We start from the raw sequence: 17994 nt of genomic DNA on the forward strand, positions 1-17994 counted from the left end.
AAGAGGCCCTCGAGAAGTTCAGAGAGGGAGGAAAGAGCATCTCTTTCCTTACCTACAATGGCACCTTTGGTGCTATGGACAAAGTCTTGGCCTTTATCCAACAATTCGATGCGGCGTTTGGAGATGAGGGCTTCACGAAGTCCTCTAAGCTACACCATGTAGCTATGCACTTTCAAAAGTTCGCCAGGCAATGGTGGTCTAGCCTACGGGCCAACAGTGAAGCTCCACGAGCATGGAAAGCTTTTAAGAGCTTCCATCATGACGCAGTTTTTGGCCACCGATGCCAAAGACAAAGTACTCACCGAATGGCGAAGCTTGAAGCTCTCTCCCTACGAATCCATTCACAAATATGTAGACAAGTTTTGGAATTTACATCTCAAAGCCACTTTCTTCAAAAAGATGGATTATGGAGAGCAAAAACAACAAATTTGTGCGGGCTTAACTGAAGAAATGGCGGAGTATGTCAACTCCCAAACGCCACGCACCATATCTGCAGTTATACACCATACTACGGTGGCTTCTCGAATCAATTTCCAAACAGGGGCTAAGAGAAATTCTAAGCCCACGGAAAAGAAGGGTTCCAATGAGCGTAAGGGGAAGGACAATGTCCAAAAGTCTCATAAGGGCAATTCCAATAACAACAAAGCTAAGGAGAAGGGAGTTAACGAAGGCAAAAACAAACTCTCTCATGAAGAGCTTGAGCGTTATCGCAAGGATAACCGCTGTTTCAAGTGCGACGAGCAAGGGCATGCGTACAGCGCTTGTCCCCGAAAGAACACCTGCCATGAGCCTCCTAGAGCTACCTTGGTTGAAATCCAAGAAGAGGAAGCTCACCACAAAGGATCTCCTCTATGCCATGCTTGGGGAAAGGTAAGAGAACATGATGATTTTATTCTCTTTGACCCTGGTTCTACTCACAATTTCATTTCCACAAAGTTGGCCACCAAGCTAGGCATCCAAGCCTATGAGATGGGAGATGTCCTACCCATAAATGGTGCTTTCAAGGGGCAAGAAGCTTCAGCCACTCCCTTAATTGGAAAATTGAGGCTCCATGTCCAAAGCTATGTAGACAAAGAGGACTTCTTTATCTCTCCTCTCAAGCACGAGGATGTAATCCTAGGGGCACCATGGTTTGACCGCATGGCTGCCAATGTTCAATTTCTTGAAAGGAGAATCTACTTTAGGTTCAGGGAAAAAGATATGTACATAGATGCTAAGGAAATGGGTAACACCATACCCATTGTACATACGCAAGCTTTCAATAATTCAATAAAGAGCTCTATTTCCGTGTACATGATTTTCATTAAAGATTCTCAAAATGAACCTAATGCTTTAGCAAAAGAAAATATAAACAACCACAAGGAATTAGAGTTATCCAATTTTCTCAAGGGGTTTCAAGATGTCTTTATTGACGAAATCCCTTGTGAACTACCTCCTAAACGAGGCAATGATGACCATGCAATTGAACTCCTTCCAGGAAGTTCACCGCCTAATAAACCTCCTTATAGAGTTTCTCAAGCTCAACAAGAGGAGGTTATGCGGTAAGTGCATCTGTTAGTTGAGAAGGGCATGGTTAGGCCTAGCTCATCTCCATTTTGCTCACCCGTGTTACTAGTGCCTCTGGAGGAGCTTACTACTATACTGACACAGACATTACACGATGCTGCAATAGAGGCATACCCACACACACTTTCTAAGCAGAGACGTCGTTCTGGGAGCATGCCTCACAACAGCTGGTATGATGAGGAATGTTGTCAGACTAGAGCTAGACTTCAGAGGGAAGTGCTTTTGGGGGACATCACTCACAGACAGTCACAGATTGACTTCCGACGCCTAGTGCAGCGGAAGAAGAGGGCATTTTTGGCTCAACTAGAGCAGGATCTATACCAACTATTCTTGAGTCAGGACTCACATGAGGCATGGCGGCTCTTTCATGAGCACTCCCCCCTCCCCTGCCATTACCTCTACAGAGACCTAGGGTCAGTACGCATCGACAGCAGCCCCTTCTCGACCCCCCTGATCCATGCCCACACACATGTGCTTTTTTCACCGCTGAGATGGTGAATAAGGCCATTGACAGGATGAGGACTGGGAGAGCATATGATCATCCTGGCTTAGTGGCTGAGCATTTCATGCATGCCAGAGATCTACTAGCAGAGCTCCTAGCAGTTATGTTTAACCGTGCCATGTGTGAGGGCTTGCCTGATACTTGGAGTCTATCTACGATCGTACCTATCTTCAAGTCAGGAGACCCTATGGAGCTTGGGAATTATCGCACTATCATGATTGGACACACATTGGCACGGTTGTACGCATCATTCTTGAGCAGCAACTGAGTAGATGGGCACAGAGGGAGGGCATGCATGTTGTTGGGTAGGCAGGGTTCAGGAGAGGTTTTTCTACTCTTGACCATATCTTGACACTCAAGGCCATCATCGAGGAGGACAGAGCCCATGGGAGACGGATCTATTGTAGCTTTGTGGACTTCCACAAAGCATTTGACACAATACCCAGAGCTAGATTAATGCGCAAATTACAGGAGATGGGAGTACCCACAGAGCTCATTTGGGGGATCATGGCATTGTACAGATCAGTAGTAGGGCATGTACGCACCTCAGAGGGTCTATCTACACCGGTTCACTTCACTATTGGAGTGAAGCACGGCTGCTCGCTCTCTCCTACTCTATTTGGTATGTATGTGGATGAGGTTTCTGACTACATTGAGAAAGATGGTGAAAGAGGTGCACCGCTGGCAGGGACATGGATTCCGCTATTGTTATATGCTGATGATATTGTGTTGATCTCCGACTCTCCGGAGGGGATGCAACGTCACTTGGATGCTTTGCACAGGTTTGCCCATGAAAGTGGCTTGTCTGTCAACCTTGGTAAAACCAAGGTCATGGTATTAAATACCACCCCACAGTGGATCAGGAGGTCAACACCCGCATTCACATATGGCCAGGAGACAGTGAATATACAGATGCTTACACTTACCTTGGAGTGGTTTTTAGTGGACCAGCATTTTCTTTGAGGAGAGCAGCAGAGACTAGATTGACCAGAGCCCATTCGGCATTGGGAAGACTGGAGAGGATGTGTTCACAGGTTCAATTTCAAGAGCCTCGGACGAAGCTCTTGCTCTTTGACACTTTGGTGGCTTCTGTATTGCTCTATGGAGCTGAGATATGGGGGCCTTCATTGGATCATCACGGGAGAACAGGTCGCACTGATGGATGGGGGAACATGGAGAAGCCTCTGGTCTCTATGATCTCGCGGCTCATTAGAGCCAAGGCTTCAGTACCACATGCTATTATCCGAGCAGAGCTAGCTGCCCCCCCCACTAGTATTTGAGGCGCTCACCAAATCTTTTCCTTCATACACCGCTTGTGGGAACTTCCCATAGACAGATACGCCCACCTTGCACTTGAGTCCTCTCGACAGTTAGCCAGGCAGGAAGACACGGCATGTTGGTATGGGGAGATGACGTCATGGTTCCAGGCACATGGGTTTGGTATAGACAGATTGCCCCCTGTCACAAACTGGTGACGTGGCTGCCCAGTACTCACACACACCCCTGGCAAGGACTCTCTGGCAGGCTGAAAAGGGTGACGAGGCTGCCCAGTACACTGAAATGCTGACGTGGCGAGGCTGCCCGGAAATTGCAGAGGATGTGCCACGTGGCAGGCTGTACGGACGTTCACGATTGGCGGCGCATTTTGCAGGCACATCAGCAACAGCTTTGGGCATTGCTTTTGGCTACGCAATGGGCAAGAGAGAGAGAGAGAGAGAGAGAGAGAGAGAGAGAGAGCTTTTTATTGCCTTGCTTTATTCTCTCATGAGAAAGAGAGCCAGTGTGAGAGAGAGAGAGAGAGAGAGAGAGAGAGAGAGAGAGAGAGAGAGAGAACAAGCTTTTGAGTTTACCAGCTTTTGGGGCTTTGCTTTTAGCATCCCTCGTACTCTTTAAACATGCAGGTAGGCTCTCATAACTCAGAGCATCTGGACGTAGAGTCTGAGTGTGAGCGTCTGCCCACACTCTTGTACTTTGAACACAGATTAATACAAAAAGAAATACCTAAAGGGACGCCAGTCTTTGGGGCCAATATCTCTAGGCACGGAACTCCGTCAAGCCAGTGTCGAATCAATTGTAAACTGTGAACTGTTTGAAGTGATTATTTGTGGCGTCGTGGTAGATTCTCTACTTGGAGTGTCCAAGTTTGTTACAATGGTATCACAGCACGGCCGATTTCTCTTCTACAGAAAATCCGATCCCTTTTCGCGGCACCTATGGCTTCAGGCAAAAATCAATCGACTTCCTCTGCATCTAGCGATGCGAGAAGAGATCACAACGAAGATTCACACGAGGAGTATGGCCCGCCTTGGCCTACTCAGGCGGAGCTCGAGAGATGAAGCATCAACGATTGATCGGCGACGCAACAAAGATGATCCTCAATTTTGCGAAGGACCCAAAATTTGCAAAGTATATGAGCGAGACCTCTTTCGATGAGGTGCATACACGGTGGAAGAAGACCACAGAGCCACCCCTCAAACTGGCTCTCAAGAAACCTCCTATGCCCAAGATGTACACAGAGCAAGAATTAGAAGAGGTGGTTGATGCACGAATTGCTTAGCTTTTTGACACGCAAAACAAAGATAAAACGCACGACAAAAATCATAAGAAAGATGCTGACTTCCTGAGTTATTTGGGTCGTCAGTCGACATTTGGAAAGGCAAAAAAGCAAAAGAAGCGTATTCGATTTGAAGGAGTACCCAGTTTTTCTTCTTCTTCTTCTTCTTCTTCTTCTTCTTCTTCTTCTTCTTCTTCTTCTGACAGTTCTTCTGGCTCATCTGACTCGAGCGAAGAAGACACGGGGTAAAAAGCGAAGCAAAAAGCAAAGCTTCGGAAAGGGCAAGAAAAAGGAAGAGAAGCCAAAATCTCGCCCCATGGTTGTCAGTTCTACACAGGACCCGTCTTCAGATAGGTCAGACTCTAATGACAGCATCTTTTACGCAAAGAAGAAGAATTTTTATAAAGCCAACCAGTATGCCTTTCTAGAAGACAAAAGCAAGAAAGTTCGAGAGTTTAAGGAAGGTGCACAGTCAATTAAATTTGACACGTTTTCCGGTTATAAAGATGCTTCGAAGGCTTTGTTTTCTATACAACAGTTTGACATCGCTATTTCATGAGGGTGTTACTCAGAGCACTCTAAGATTCGGAGAGCTGCCTCTTATTTTAAGGGGAATGCTCGAACTTGGTGGTCCACGCTTCTATTAAACAAGACTGCACCAGTTAAACGGTTGAAATTCAAGAGGCTTTTTATTTCTTCTTGGCTGACTCGAGAGTATGAACGGGATATACGAACTGTTTGGAACCATCTTCGGATGACCAAGAAGGATACAGTGGACGCTTATTGCGAGAGATTCTGGAGCTCTTTTCTACCCGCCTCTTCATTTAACAAGATCTCGTTCAAGGAACAGATTGAGCAGTTTACCTTCGGTCTACCTACAGATATCCGAGTTCACTGCTTGGAATAAAAGTCAGCTTCTATTCAGGAGTTGATGAGTCATGCGAAACGGGGTTTTGCCATTCACTCTGGCAATCTGACCTACCCCACAGATGAGATCATGACGCAAAGAGCCGAACAGACTTCGAAAAACGAAAGTAGAAAGAGAAAGAGCAACCCAGAACAGAAAGACAAGGATACACGACCCAAGCTTACTCCTCAAGGGAGAGCTCGCTACATAAAGGAGGGGAAGTGCTTTGGATGCGGGGAAACTAGACATATCTCTGCAAAGTGCCCTAAAAAGGCACAGAAAGAACAGAATGATAAGGACGACGAAAGGCTTGAGAGTTTGAGAGCAAGTGAGGACTGTTGAATAAAAGGCAAGATGAAAACAGGACTGGTCCAAATTGCGTGGGTACCGATCCTAGCAGGATGGACGACAGTACAGAACTTTGCCGAGCTTGGGGCAAAGTGAAAGACCAAGAAGCCCTGATCTTCTTCGATGGACGAGCCAAGGCCAACTTCATTCCACCGGAATTGGCAGCGCGGCTTGAGATCACTCCCGATCGGATGGGACCACTTGCAGAGGCAGTTCTAGCGGCACCCGGCAGGGACGTAGCCATTATACCTGTCATTGGCAAACTTCGGTTGCATTGTCAGGGGTATTTAGGGCATGAGGACTTTTACATAACGCCTTTGGAAGGTTGTGATGTCCTCTTGGGAATTCCTTGGTACCACAAGAACAACGCCATGGTCGACTATCGGGCGAGAAAAGCAACATTGACCATGGAGAAGGGCAAAACCATTGTACTCGATATAAAACTTAAGGGAGTCGTGTGAGCTGAGCCCAAAACAAAGAGATTATGAACCAAGTGAAAGACCTCTTGGAAAAGGGTCTTGTCCAGCCTAGTACTTCACCGTACTGTGTTAGGAAATAAGACGTAGCTAAATAGATAATTGAGTAGATTACTTAATGGAGAGAGACAGATTTATATACACAAGATTATAGAGTAGAGAGAGAGAGAGAGAGAGTACACACGATATACGTGGTTCACCCAATGTGGGCTACGTCCACGGGAAAGCAGCCACTCAATGGCTTTAGTACTTCAAAACAAGAAGTAGTTTACAAAGGGATTATACCCTTAATGGAGCTCCCGCCTTGCTTCACTCTCACCACCTCACACTCACCTTGTTGCATCAACTTCACACTATGAAATGTGTGTAGAAATGGCCTCCTTTTATAGGCCAAAAGGGCTGCCCTCTCTCATGAGAGACAGCCATGTGTAGCCGCCCTTGTGCGAATAAGTCCAAATCGGACCCTCCAATCCGCCCATGTGTGGCCGCCCTTGAGAAGACAAGTCCGCTTTTGAATTCGGCCACCGGCCACCGGCCATTGACTTCCAACCACCGGCCATCGGCCATTGACTACCGGCCACCGGCCAACCGACCGGTTGTTTTCCGACCACTTTCCGGCCGCCGTCCGGCCATAATATTCCGACGAAAAAGAATATTCCAAAAGAGTGCGTATGAAGTGATATCTCACCTCAATGTGCTTTGTCCTTGAATGAAAGGCTGAGTTCTTCGCAAGATGAATAGCGCTTTGGCTATCACTGTACAAGACACAATTGTCTTGTTTGAATCAAAGCTCTTCTAAGAATCTGTGAAGCCACACAATTTCTTTGCTTGCCTCCGTCATTGCTACATACTCTGCTTCCGTGGTAGAAAGTGAAACCACTTTCTACAGCTTTGAAGCCCAGCTTACTGCTGTGCCTCCAACCGTGAACACATAGCCAGTAGTGCTTCTTCGAGTATCTTTGTCACCTGCCATATCTGCATCAACATACCCTTCTAGAAAAATATCAATTCCTCCAAAATACAAAGCATTTGTTGTTGTCCCTTTTAGATACCTAAGTATCCACTTCACAGCTTGCCAATGCTCTTTACCTGGGTTGTCCATGAACCTACTCACAACTCCCACTGCATGTGCAATGTCTGGCCTTGTCTAGACCATAGCATACATTAGAGAACCTACCGCTGCAGCATATGGAACTTTAGACATATAGGCTATCTCCTCTTGTGTCTTTGGACACATATCCTTCGTTAGTTTAAAATGACCAGCCAAAGGTGTAGAAACTGGTTTTGCATTTTGCATTGCAAACCTTTCTAGTACCTTCTTGATGTAATCTTCTTGAGATAGCTTTATTGTCTTCTTCGTCCTGTCCCTTGATATTTTCACACCAAGTATCCTCTTTGCAGCACCTAAATCTTTCATTGAAAAAGATTTGGACAGCTCCTCTTTTAGGTCTTTGATGTCCTGCATGTTAGCACTTGCAATCAACATGTCATCAACATACAACATTAGGATGATGAATTTCCCATCTCCCAAATTCTCCGGGTAGACGCAGTGATCCGAGTTGCATCTTGTGAATCCATGATCCAACATCCATCGATCAAACTTCAAGTACCATTGTCTTGATGCTTGCTTTAAACCATACAAGCTCTTCTTTAATCTGCAAACCATTTTCTCTTTACCTTTTACTTCATACCCCTTTGGTTGAAGCATGTAGATTTCCTCCTCTAAGTCACCGTGAGGGAATGCCGTATTTACATCCATTTGCTCGAGATTTAGATCATGAGCAGCCACAAGGCTTAAGACAAGCCTAATTGAGTTCATTTTTACAACATCAGAAAATATTTCATTGAAGTCAATACCTTTCTTTTGAGAAAAACCTTTTACCACAAGCCTAGACTTGTACCTTTTCTTCCCACCTTCTTCTTCCTTTAGCTTGTACACCCATTTGTTTTGAAGTGCCCGCTTACCTTTAGGCAACTCAACCAACTCCCATGTTTAGTTGCGATGTAGTGAGTCCATCTCCACTTGCATGCTCTTCGTCCATTCTTCTTTGGATTCATGTTGCATAGCTTCTTCATATGATTCCGGCTCTCCTAAATCTGAGATCAAGAGATGGTTGAAGGAAGGAACAAACCTTTCTGGAGGTCTACTTGCTCTTGTAGATCTTCGGGGAATAGGTTGAGGCTCCTCATTTGGTTGACGTTGTTGCACATTGTCACCGTTTACAGTCCTTGAGTCTTCACCGTCCTCAAGCTCCATGTACTCATCACCTGTTTCTTTTATTTGTTTTCTTTCCAAGTAATCTTTGTACATATTTTGTTCGTTAAAAATTACATCCCTACTCCTTAAGATTTTACCATCTTCAGGATTCCATAGGCGATACCCAAAGTCTCCTTCTCCATAGCCAATGAAGAAACACTTTTTGGACTTTGCATCTAACTTTGATCTTAGGCTTCTATCTATGTGCATGAAAGCCTCACACCCAAACACTTTGAAAAATGCATAATTCACCGGTTTACCTGTCCATGCCTCTTCTGGAACTCCCCCATCCAATGCCGTTGAGGGTGACCGATTGATTAAGTACACAGACGTACTTACAGCTTCCGCCCAAAGCTCAAGCGGTAGGCCTGCATGTAGCCGCATGCTTCGTGCTCGTTCCATGATTGTCCTGTTCATCCTTTCCAAAATCCCATTTTGTTGAGGTGTCCTTGGGGTTGTCCTTTGCCTCCGAATGCCATTGCTAGCACAAAAGCTTTAAAAAGCTTGGCTACAATATTCGCCTCCATTGTCGGATCTGAGGCATTTCCTGTTTCATTCTCCACAAAGGCTTTCCACCTTTGAAATATGGAAAATACATCGGATTTATTCTTCATGACATAAACCCATGTTTTTCTAGTCGCATCGTCTATGAATGTTACATAGTACAATGAGCCACCAAGTGATGGTGTACTTGCAGGACCCCAAACATCAGAATGAACCAACTCAAGTTTTTTATTTTTTCTTTCATTTCCTGATTTTTGAAATTTTACCCTCTTTTGTTTACCATAAACACAATCTTCACAGAACTCTAAGTCCACTTCTTTCAAACCTGGTAGAAGCTTCTTTGTTTGAGTGATTTGCATTCCTTTGGCACTCATATGCCCAAGTCGGTAGTGCCACACCGCACTGTCAACTTCTGTAGTTGCTGCACAAGCCGAAGGTTGCGTGCTAACAGTACACAAGTAAAGTGTACCGACTTTTTCACCCTTGGCAACCACCAAAGATCCCTTTGAGATCTTCCACCGTTTGTTTCCAAATGCAATGTTGTGACCTTCATCGTCCAATTGTCCTGTAGAGATCAAATTTTTGCGAAGAGAAGGAACATGCCTAACATCTTTAAGCTTCCATTCATTTCCGTTAGCAGTTTTGACAGAAACTGTACCTTTGCCGACAATCTCACAAGCTTCATCATCTCCCAAGTATACATACCCAAAATTACCTTTGCTGTAGTCTTGGAAATGTTGCTTGTGTGGTGTCGCATGGAATGAAGCCCCAGAATCTACTATCCAGGAATTAAACACATTGTCTAATGAGAGAATTAGAGCATCTTGCTCTACTTTACCTGCCACATTGGCCTCCGATGTTGGCTTGTTGTCTTCAGACTCTGTCTCCTTCTTCTTCTTGGACCAGCAATCCTTCTTGACGTGGCCCTTCTTGCCGCGGTTCCAACATTCAAGAACTGACTTTGTGCGTGACTTGCTCCGCCTTGAGCGATCACGACCCTTTTGGTTTTTGAACCTCTCCTTAAGCCTTCCTCTTGTTTCCACTGACAGTGCAGCACTTGATGATTCTCCTGTGCTTCTCCTTCGCATTTCCTCGCTTAGGAGAACACCCACAACATCATCAAACTTAAGAGTATTTGTGCCAGAGATAGAATTACTTACAGCCATCACAAGGCTGTCCCAACTATCCGGTAGAGATGATAGTATAAGGAGAGCTCGCACTTCGTCATCGAAATTGATTTTCACTGATCGAAGTTGACTTATGTTTGTGTTAAAGTCATTTAGGTGTTCTGCAACTGAACCATTCTCTGCCATCTTTAGATTGAACAAGCGCTTCATAAGAAATACCTTATTGGATGCCGATGGTTTCTCGTAGAAGTCGTCAAGTGACTTCATCAAGTCCTCCGTGGTCTTCATCTCCGAAACATTGAAGGCCACCGTTGACGCCAAGCTTAACCGGATTGTTCCCAGTGCCTTTCGATCAAGGACAATCCATGCTTCATCTGCCATTGTTGGGGGCTTCTTCGCAAGACCGCCTAGTGGCAAATAGAGGTCCTTCTGGTAGAGATAGTCTTCAATCTGCATCTTCCAATGTTGGTAGTTTTTGCCGTTAAACTTCTCAATCTTGAACTTCTCTTCCTCCGCCATAACTCCCACTCAATTCAAGGAATCCTTTCCTTGAGATAATTTAGCTACGAGCAAACCTTGCTCTGATACCAGTTGTTAGGAAATAAGACGTAGCTAAATAGATAATTGAGTAGATTACTTAATGGAGAGAGACAGATTTATATACACGAGATTATAGAGTAGAGAGAGAGAGAGAGAGTACACACGATATACGTGGTTCACCCAATGTGGGCTACGTCCACGGGAAAGCAGCCACTCAATGGCTTTAGTACTTCAAAACAAGAAGTAGTTTACAAAGGGATTATACCCTTAATGGAGCTCCCGCCTTGCTTCACTCTCACCACCTCACACTCACCTTGTTGCATCAACTTCACACTATGAAATGTGTGTAGAAATGGCCTCCTTTTATAGACCAAAAGGGCTGCCCTCTCTTATGAGAAACAGCCATGTGTAGCTGCCCTTGTGCGAATAAGTCCAAATCGGACCCTCCAATCCGCCCATGTGTGGCCGCCCTTGAGAGGACAAGTCCGCTTTTGAATTCGGCCACCGGCCATTGACTTCCGACCACCGGCCATCGGCCATTGACTACCGGCCACCGGCCAACCGACCGGTTGTTTTCCGACCACTTTCCGGCCACCATCCGGCCATAATATTCCGGTGGAAAAAGAATATTCCGGCGAAAAAAAAGACTCGGGGGCCTCCCGAGGCCTTTAAAGTTGCCCTTGATTCTTGTCCGTGAAAATTTTGGTTTCCGGTGAGTGATTTTTCTTCACGCACGATGGCTTCTCCTCATAATGGGGGCCTTACAAATGTGCGCTTTTACCACAGAAAATTACAAGGATAAATCAGGCTCCATACTTAACATACTGCTCTCCATTGCTGTTGGTTTTGAAGAAAGACGGATCTTGGAGAATGTGCATCGATTATAGAGCTCTCAACAAAATCACCATCAAGAACAGATTTCTGATTCCTAGGATCGATGATATACTCGACAGATTACAAGGATCCTCGTGTTTTAGCGGGATTGATTTGAAGAATGGATATCATCAGATCCGAATCACGCCAGGAGACGTCTGTCAGCCTTTCGGACGACTTTTTGGTTATTTGAGTTTTTGGTGATGCCTTTTGGCTTATAACCAATGCTCCTGCGACATTTAACCGGATGATGGACAAGATTTTTAGAGAGTACAGGCTATTTGTTGGCACTTTCTTTGACGACATCATTGTTTTCTCCAAGGATGAGGCACAACATAGAGATCATCTGCTTCAAGTCTTTCAGGCATTACGAGATCACAAGTTAGTGATTAATGAGAAGAAAAGTGAATTTTTCCTACCACAGATACACTTTTTGGGACACATTGTGTCAACAGCTAGAGTGCAGAAGGATCCAGCCAAGATAGAGACTATCCGTGATTGGCCTGATTTGAAGAATGTCCATGAACTTAGAAGCTTCTTGGGATTGTGTTCGTACTACAGGCGGTTCATTCGAAAGTTTGCAGAGGTTGCTTCCCCTTTGCATGTTTTGACACAGAAAGGAGTCCCTTTTTCGTGGGACCCACACAGGTGACTGCCTTTCAGACTTCGAAAGAGAAATTGACTACAAGACCAGTTTTGACTTTGTCGGACTTGCAAAAGTCATTTGAAGTATATTGTGATGCTTGTGGTCGTAGTCTGGGTGCGGTCTTAATGCAAGAAGGCCATGTCATTGCCTACGAAAGGCGATTGTTCTCAAGGCCAGAATTGACAGCACGGATTTATGAGAGAGAGCTTTTGGCGGTTATCTATGCTCTTACTCAATGGCGGCATTACCTACTCGGAGCGGATTTTACTCTTTTTACAGACCATCAGAGCTTACGCTACTTCTTGTCACAAAAGCAACTCTCAGAAAAGCAGATGCGTTGGGACAATTTCACTTCCAGATTGTCCATGTTCAGGGACAGAAGAATTTGGTGGCAGATGCTTTGTCTCGGAAGCCATTGGTTCTGGCTATTTTTGCGATACATCATAGGAGCTTCGAGGATATGATCGATCAGTATGCCACAGATACAGATTTTGCAGACGTTTTCACACGGATACGAGATGGGGAGACAGTAGCGGGATATTCCATTCGGGATGGCTACTTGATGAGGAAAACCATGTTATGCGTTACACAATCGTTGAGGGAAAAGGTTATGACCGAATCCCACTATCCACCTTTTACAGGTCACCGCATCATTGCTACCACCTTGAAAGGGGTAGAGAGATACTTCTTTTGGCAGAGACTCGGGAAGGGTGTGGACGAGTTTGTGCGCTGTTGCTTGATATGCTAGAAGGTCAATGTTGACAGGTATAAAGCACAGGGATTGTTACAGCCTTTGCCCATACCCACCCGCCCCTGGGAAAGTATTGCAAAGGATTTCATTTTTGATCTCCCGAGAACACAGAGTGGTCACGATAATATCTGGACAGTTATTGACAGATGTAGCAAGCAGGCTCATTTCATTCAAGTGAAGAAAACAGTCAAGCCGGATCACTTAGCGAGACTGTTTGTGGCCCAGATCTTTAGATTACATGGCATGCCTGAGACGATTGTCTCTGATAGGGACCCCAAATTTACGAGTTTGTTTTTGAAGGCAATTTGAGAGAATATTGGCACGCGGTTGCAGTTCTCATCATCTTTCCACCCGCAGACTGACGGGCAATCTGAGATTGCCAATTTAGTGGTTTTAGATTTAATGAAGTTTTATATCTCGGATCAGAAGACTCAATGGGAAAAGTATCTACCTTTGGTGGAATTTGCCTACAACACGATACACTCTTCGATGGGGAAGGCGCCATTTGAGATTATTTAAAGTGCTGCGAAGGTTCCACCCTTCCTAAGCACGAAAGATAAGATTTTTTAAGCCAATGAGTACACGCGCGACTTGGACACGGCTTTTGCCAAGGTCCGTGAGGCTTTGCAAAAATCTCAGGAAAGACACAAAAAGGCAGCACATCGCCATCGTCGCGATTTGAAATTGAAGGAGGATGATTGGGTGCTCTTACGTTTTGAGAAGGCACGCCTGAGAAAGGAAAAGGGAAAGGAGAGGCTTTTTCCAAAGCTTAGTATGCGATACTATGGGCCTTTCCATATCTCCAAAAAGATCAATGATGTCTCCTCCCGACTGAAACTACCTGACACTTGGAGGATTCACAATGCATTTCATGTGAGTCTCTTGAAACCTTTTAAAGGTGATGTGCCCGAAGATGGGGAGCCTGATGAGCAACCTGAAGTGGAGGAAAACGAGGAGATCCTTGTTCCTGAACAAATTTTGGCACATAAGGACGGAAAGAATAAGGGTAAAGTGAGAAGGCGGTTCTTGGTTAAATTCAAGAACTATCATGCATTGGATGCGAAGTGGATGGAGGAGGAGGACCTAGCAGATACTCCTCAGATTGTGAAACTTTACCTCGAAGCTTTTGGTTTAGCATAGTCTACTCCAAATGGAACCCCGAATTCAGCTTGGCCGGAGATCTGGTGCAGTGGGTTTGCACAAGAGGGGAGTTCCTCCGCTCCTTTGTCAACAGATACCTAGAATTTTTGAATACTAGAGTCACTGATGTCTCTTTGAGCTTCAGGGATACTGAGAGCTGACAGTATTCTGCTCTATGAATTTTATGAAATGGAATTCCGGAAAATATGAAACTGATTTGTTCTTGACTTGTTTTTTTAAGTGCAGGAACTGATAGACAAAATGACTGCAGCATTTTGGTCTAAATGATCTCGATAGACATGGTTGCAATAGGGATTAGTCAATCGGGCATCTATGAGGTCTTGAGTGGATCTAGATGCGATTGCTAATTGCATTGCCGATAAATCATGGTCTGAGATCCAAATGAATGTTGAATGTGATTTGTCATGTGATGTTCTGTGATATCAAGTGATTTCCTGTGATGTCGTGTGATGTGACTATCGATTGGTACATGTGCTAGATGTGTGTTCCTAGTGCGTTGGTACTAACAGTCAGCATCTGCTAAGGCAATTTATGGCCTCTATCTGTTTTGCAGGCGTAATCGAGGGCGATTACAATGCTTTCAAGAGTGGGGTATGTCACAAACTGGTGACGTGTGCCCAGTACTCACACACACCCCTGGCAAGAACTCTCTGGCAGGCTGAAAAGTGTGACGAGGCTGCCCAGTACACTAAAATGCTGACATGGTGAGGCTGCCCGGAAATTGCGGAGGATGTGCCACGTGGCAGGCTGTACGGACGTCCGCGTTTGGCGGCGCATTTTGCAGGCACATCAGCAGCAGCTTTGGGCATTGCTTTTGGCTACGCAATGGGCGAGAGAGAGAGAGAGAGAGAGAGAGAGAGAGAGAGAGAGAGAGAGAGAGAGAGAGAGAGAGAGCTTTTTATTGCCTTGCTTTATTCTCTCATGAGAAAGAGAGCCAGTGAGAGAGAGAACAAGCTTTTGAGTTTACCAGCTTTTGGGGTTCTTCTTTTAGCATCCCTTGTACTCTTTATATATGCAGGTAGGCTCTCATAACTCAGAGCATCTGGACGCAGAGTCTGAGTGTGAGCGCTTGCCCGCACTCTTGTACTTTGAACACAGATTAATACAAAAAGAAATACCGAAAGGGGCGCCAATCTTTGGAGCCAATATCTCTAGGCACGGAACTCCGCCGGGCCAGTGTCGAATCAATTGTGAGCTGTGAACTGTTTGAAGTGATTATTTATGGTGTCGTGGTAGATTCTCGACTTGGAGTGTCCAAGTCTGTTACACCCTCCTTCAAGTACTCACTGGATGCAACCTCTCTGACTCTTACACGATCCGAGACCACCAGGCTCATCTGCCAGGACCCGACTCGGCTAGACACCAGAAGGACATGGGTACAGCCAGCACAGGAGTTGGGCACGAAGATGGATTTCTATAGAGAGCATCTTCTCCAGCTTAAGGCGGACGGTTTTGTGACGAGGCCGAGATACATGGACACCCACTTGTCTCATGGGATACGGTGTGCTATTGGCCAGATACACACATCTTCACACCAGCTGCTGATCGAGACTGGGAGATACAGCGGAGTGCCAGCAGAGGCCAGGACATGCACCCTGTGTGAGATGGAGCCTGAGACAGAGTTACACTACACATGCCACTGCCCCGTCTACTACGAGATACGAGGCCGCTTCCACTGCTTGTTCAGAGAGGGCTTTGGACCACTCTCCGGACTCATCAGGTATGAGGATCAAAGATGCGTGGGTTTGTTTCTGCTCGAGCTGCGCAGACACAGAGAAAGCCTGATGAGAGGAGAGGCTAGCCAGTCTCAGAGACACATCACAGACTTCTTTAGAGCAGACACTGGAGACCCAAAGGAGCTACTACCACAGCAGATCTTGTCGCCTCACACCAGAGGCACACTGATCGATCGAGCGACTGAGCTAGGGAGATCCAAACGCCCACGACTGCAGAGGACTACACAGCATCGACGGAGGCTACATCAGAGGATTCGGATCACTTTGGCCCGACATGCACGATGCCCGGTTAGACTACTGTTGGAGGAGATTGATGAGATCCGCCAACGACCGATGTTGGATTTCTTGTGACTTGTGATTTAGCTATTTTGAAGACGTTAATATAACATTTCATTTCATTTCTTTTCATTTCAATCAATCAATCAATCTGTCTATCCATCTTATCTTATCTTATCTATATATATATATATATATATATATATAATATATATATATATATATATATATATATATATATATATATATATATATATATATATATATATATATATATATATATATATATATATATATATATATATATATATATATATATATATATATATATATATTCAGGTGGCCCTATTCACCTACTATTGCTGGGGAAAAAGCATCGACTCTTTGCTATTCCTGCCACCCTCCCATAGCCTATAAAAGCAACATGGGGGGCCCCACTTTAGCAGATTGGTGTCTGCGCCGGTGGCAAGAAACTCTATGAGGAGTTTTAGGATAAGGGTTTTTGTGTCGAGTTCATAAACGCATCAAGCAATGTGTCCGCATGGCAAGTCACAGATTCATTCTCTGTGGAAAGATCATCCATGCCAATCCCTAGGTGAAGCCAGAATCCTCTGTCTCATGACTATTTCTCTATGTGATATTTTTCATTTGTGTGTGGCATTAGGAACATCCGAGCGATCTTCGGGTCTTGATCTAACCCTTGAGTTTTGCAGGTTACAGCCGAGAGGCCTAAAACACTAGAAGAAGGTGAAGGAACTGAAGAAAACCCAACTTTTGAAGTCTTGCCGAGTGGCCCGATGCTCAAACAAGCGTAGGACATGCATAGTATCGACTAAATACTATGACATCCCAACTAACGTCAGTAGTGCCCAATAGTGGATGTAGAACTAGGTACCAATATAGGCCCTCACACATCCACACATCAATACAAACTTCTGCCTACTAAGTTTCTGTCATAACTGTAGAGATAAACCAATCATGCCTAAACCAAAGATGGGGTGGGGTTGGTGGGGTCTAACCATTCAACTGTATATAAAGGCAATACAGATAAGCCTGAACAAGATCACGGTTTGAAAGTGTGATACCATGTAATATAATGGTTTCAACCAAACATTTTTACCTGTATTGTCAAACCAAGATCCAGAATGCATAATTTCAGCCTTTCGCGAAACGATTCGACTCCTTTTCTAGCCAGATAGCTGAACCGATGCATGTCCAAGTCCACCTCAAAATAACTGTCCCCCTAAGAAGCATGAAAAACACCAAAAAGTAAGCACACATTTCTGTCTTGAAATCATACCGTGAGGCAAATAAAATCAACTGCTCATCAAGAGACTAAAAGCTCATTGTGCCTTATATGAAAAAGTTCTGCAAAGTAAATTATCACGGGGATAATATATCAGCATTTTATTGCAAAGGCGAAGAATAAGGAAGAAAGAAATGAGAAGCTATACCTGATAAAAAGTATGTTGTGGCCTTGAAAGGACTGGCTTCTCATTATAAGCATACACGACTTTTCTTTCTGCCACACTCAGATGAAGCTCCTCAGGGTTTACAACTCGCCCAAGAATTTTCAACCTCTCTCGAAATGGTAATGAAAAATCGCCTGCAAAGCCTCTTACTCTTTCAACCTCATCATTGAGCACCTTCTGTTTGACACACACAGAAAAAGTTGAAGCGTGCCTGTTTTCCAGTTCGTTTTAGCATTAGGAATATCAGTTCTAAGAGAGACTTTCTCAAAAGGTTCTAAAATGACGAGTCCGCATAAGT

At 44.8% G+C, this 17994-nt stretch overlaps 1 protein-coding gene across 4 annotated transcripts in view; it reads right to left on the bottom strand.

Annotated features, from left to right (window-relative positions):
- The window catches only part of LOC147417556 (uncharacterized), a 116505-nt gene that overhangs the window by 31824 nt on the left and 66687 nt on the right, over window positions 1-17994 (bottom strand). For all 4 annotated transcript variants that reach the window (XM_086507203.1, XM_086507202.1, XM_086507200.1 and 1 more), the window contains exons 9-10: window positions 17679-17873; window positions 17345-17467 (exon numbers count right to left, since the gene is read on the bottom strand). In XM_086507203.1, coding sequence (XP_086363329.1) covers window positions 17345-17467; window positions 17679-17873 — 318 coding nt within the window. The remainder of the gene's footprint in view (window positions 1-17344; window positions 17468-17678; window positions 17874-17994) is intronic.

The sequence above is a fragment of the Adiantum capillus-veneris genome, chromosome 30 (genome assembly GCF_014529385.1).
Source record: "Adiantum capillus-veneris isolate H3 chromosome 30, ASM1452938v2, whole genome shotgun sequence".
NCBI classification, from domain to species: Eukaryota; Viridiplantae; Streptophyta; class Polypodiopsida; order Polypodiales; family Pteridaceae; genus Adiantum; species Adiantum capillus-veneris.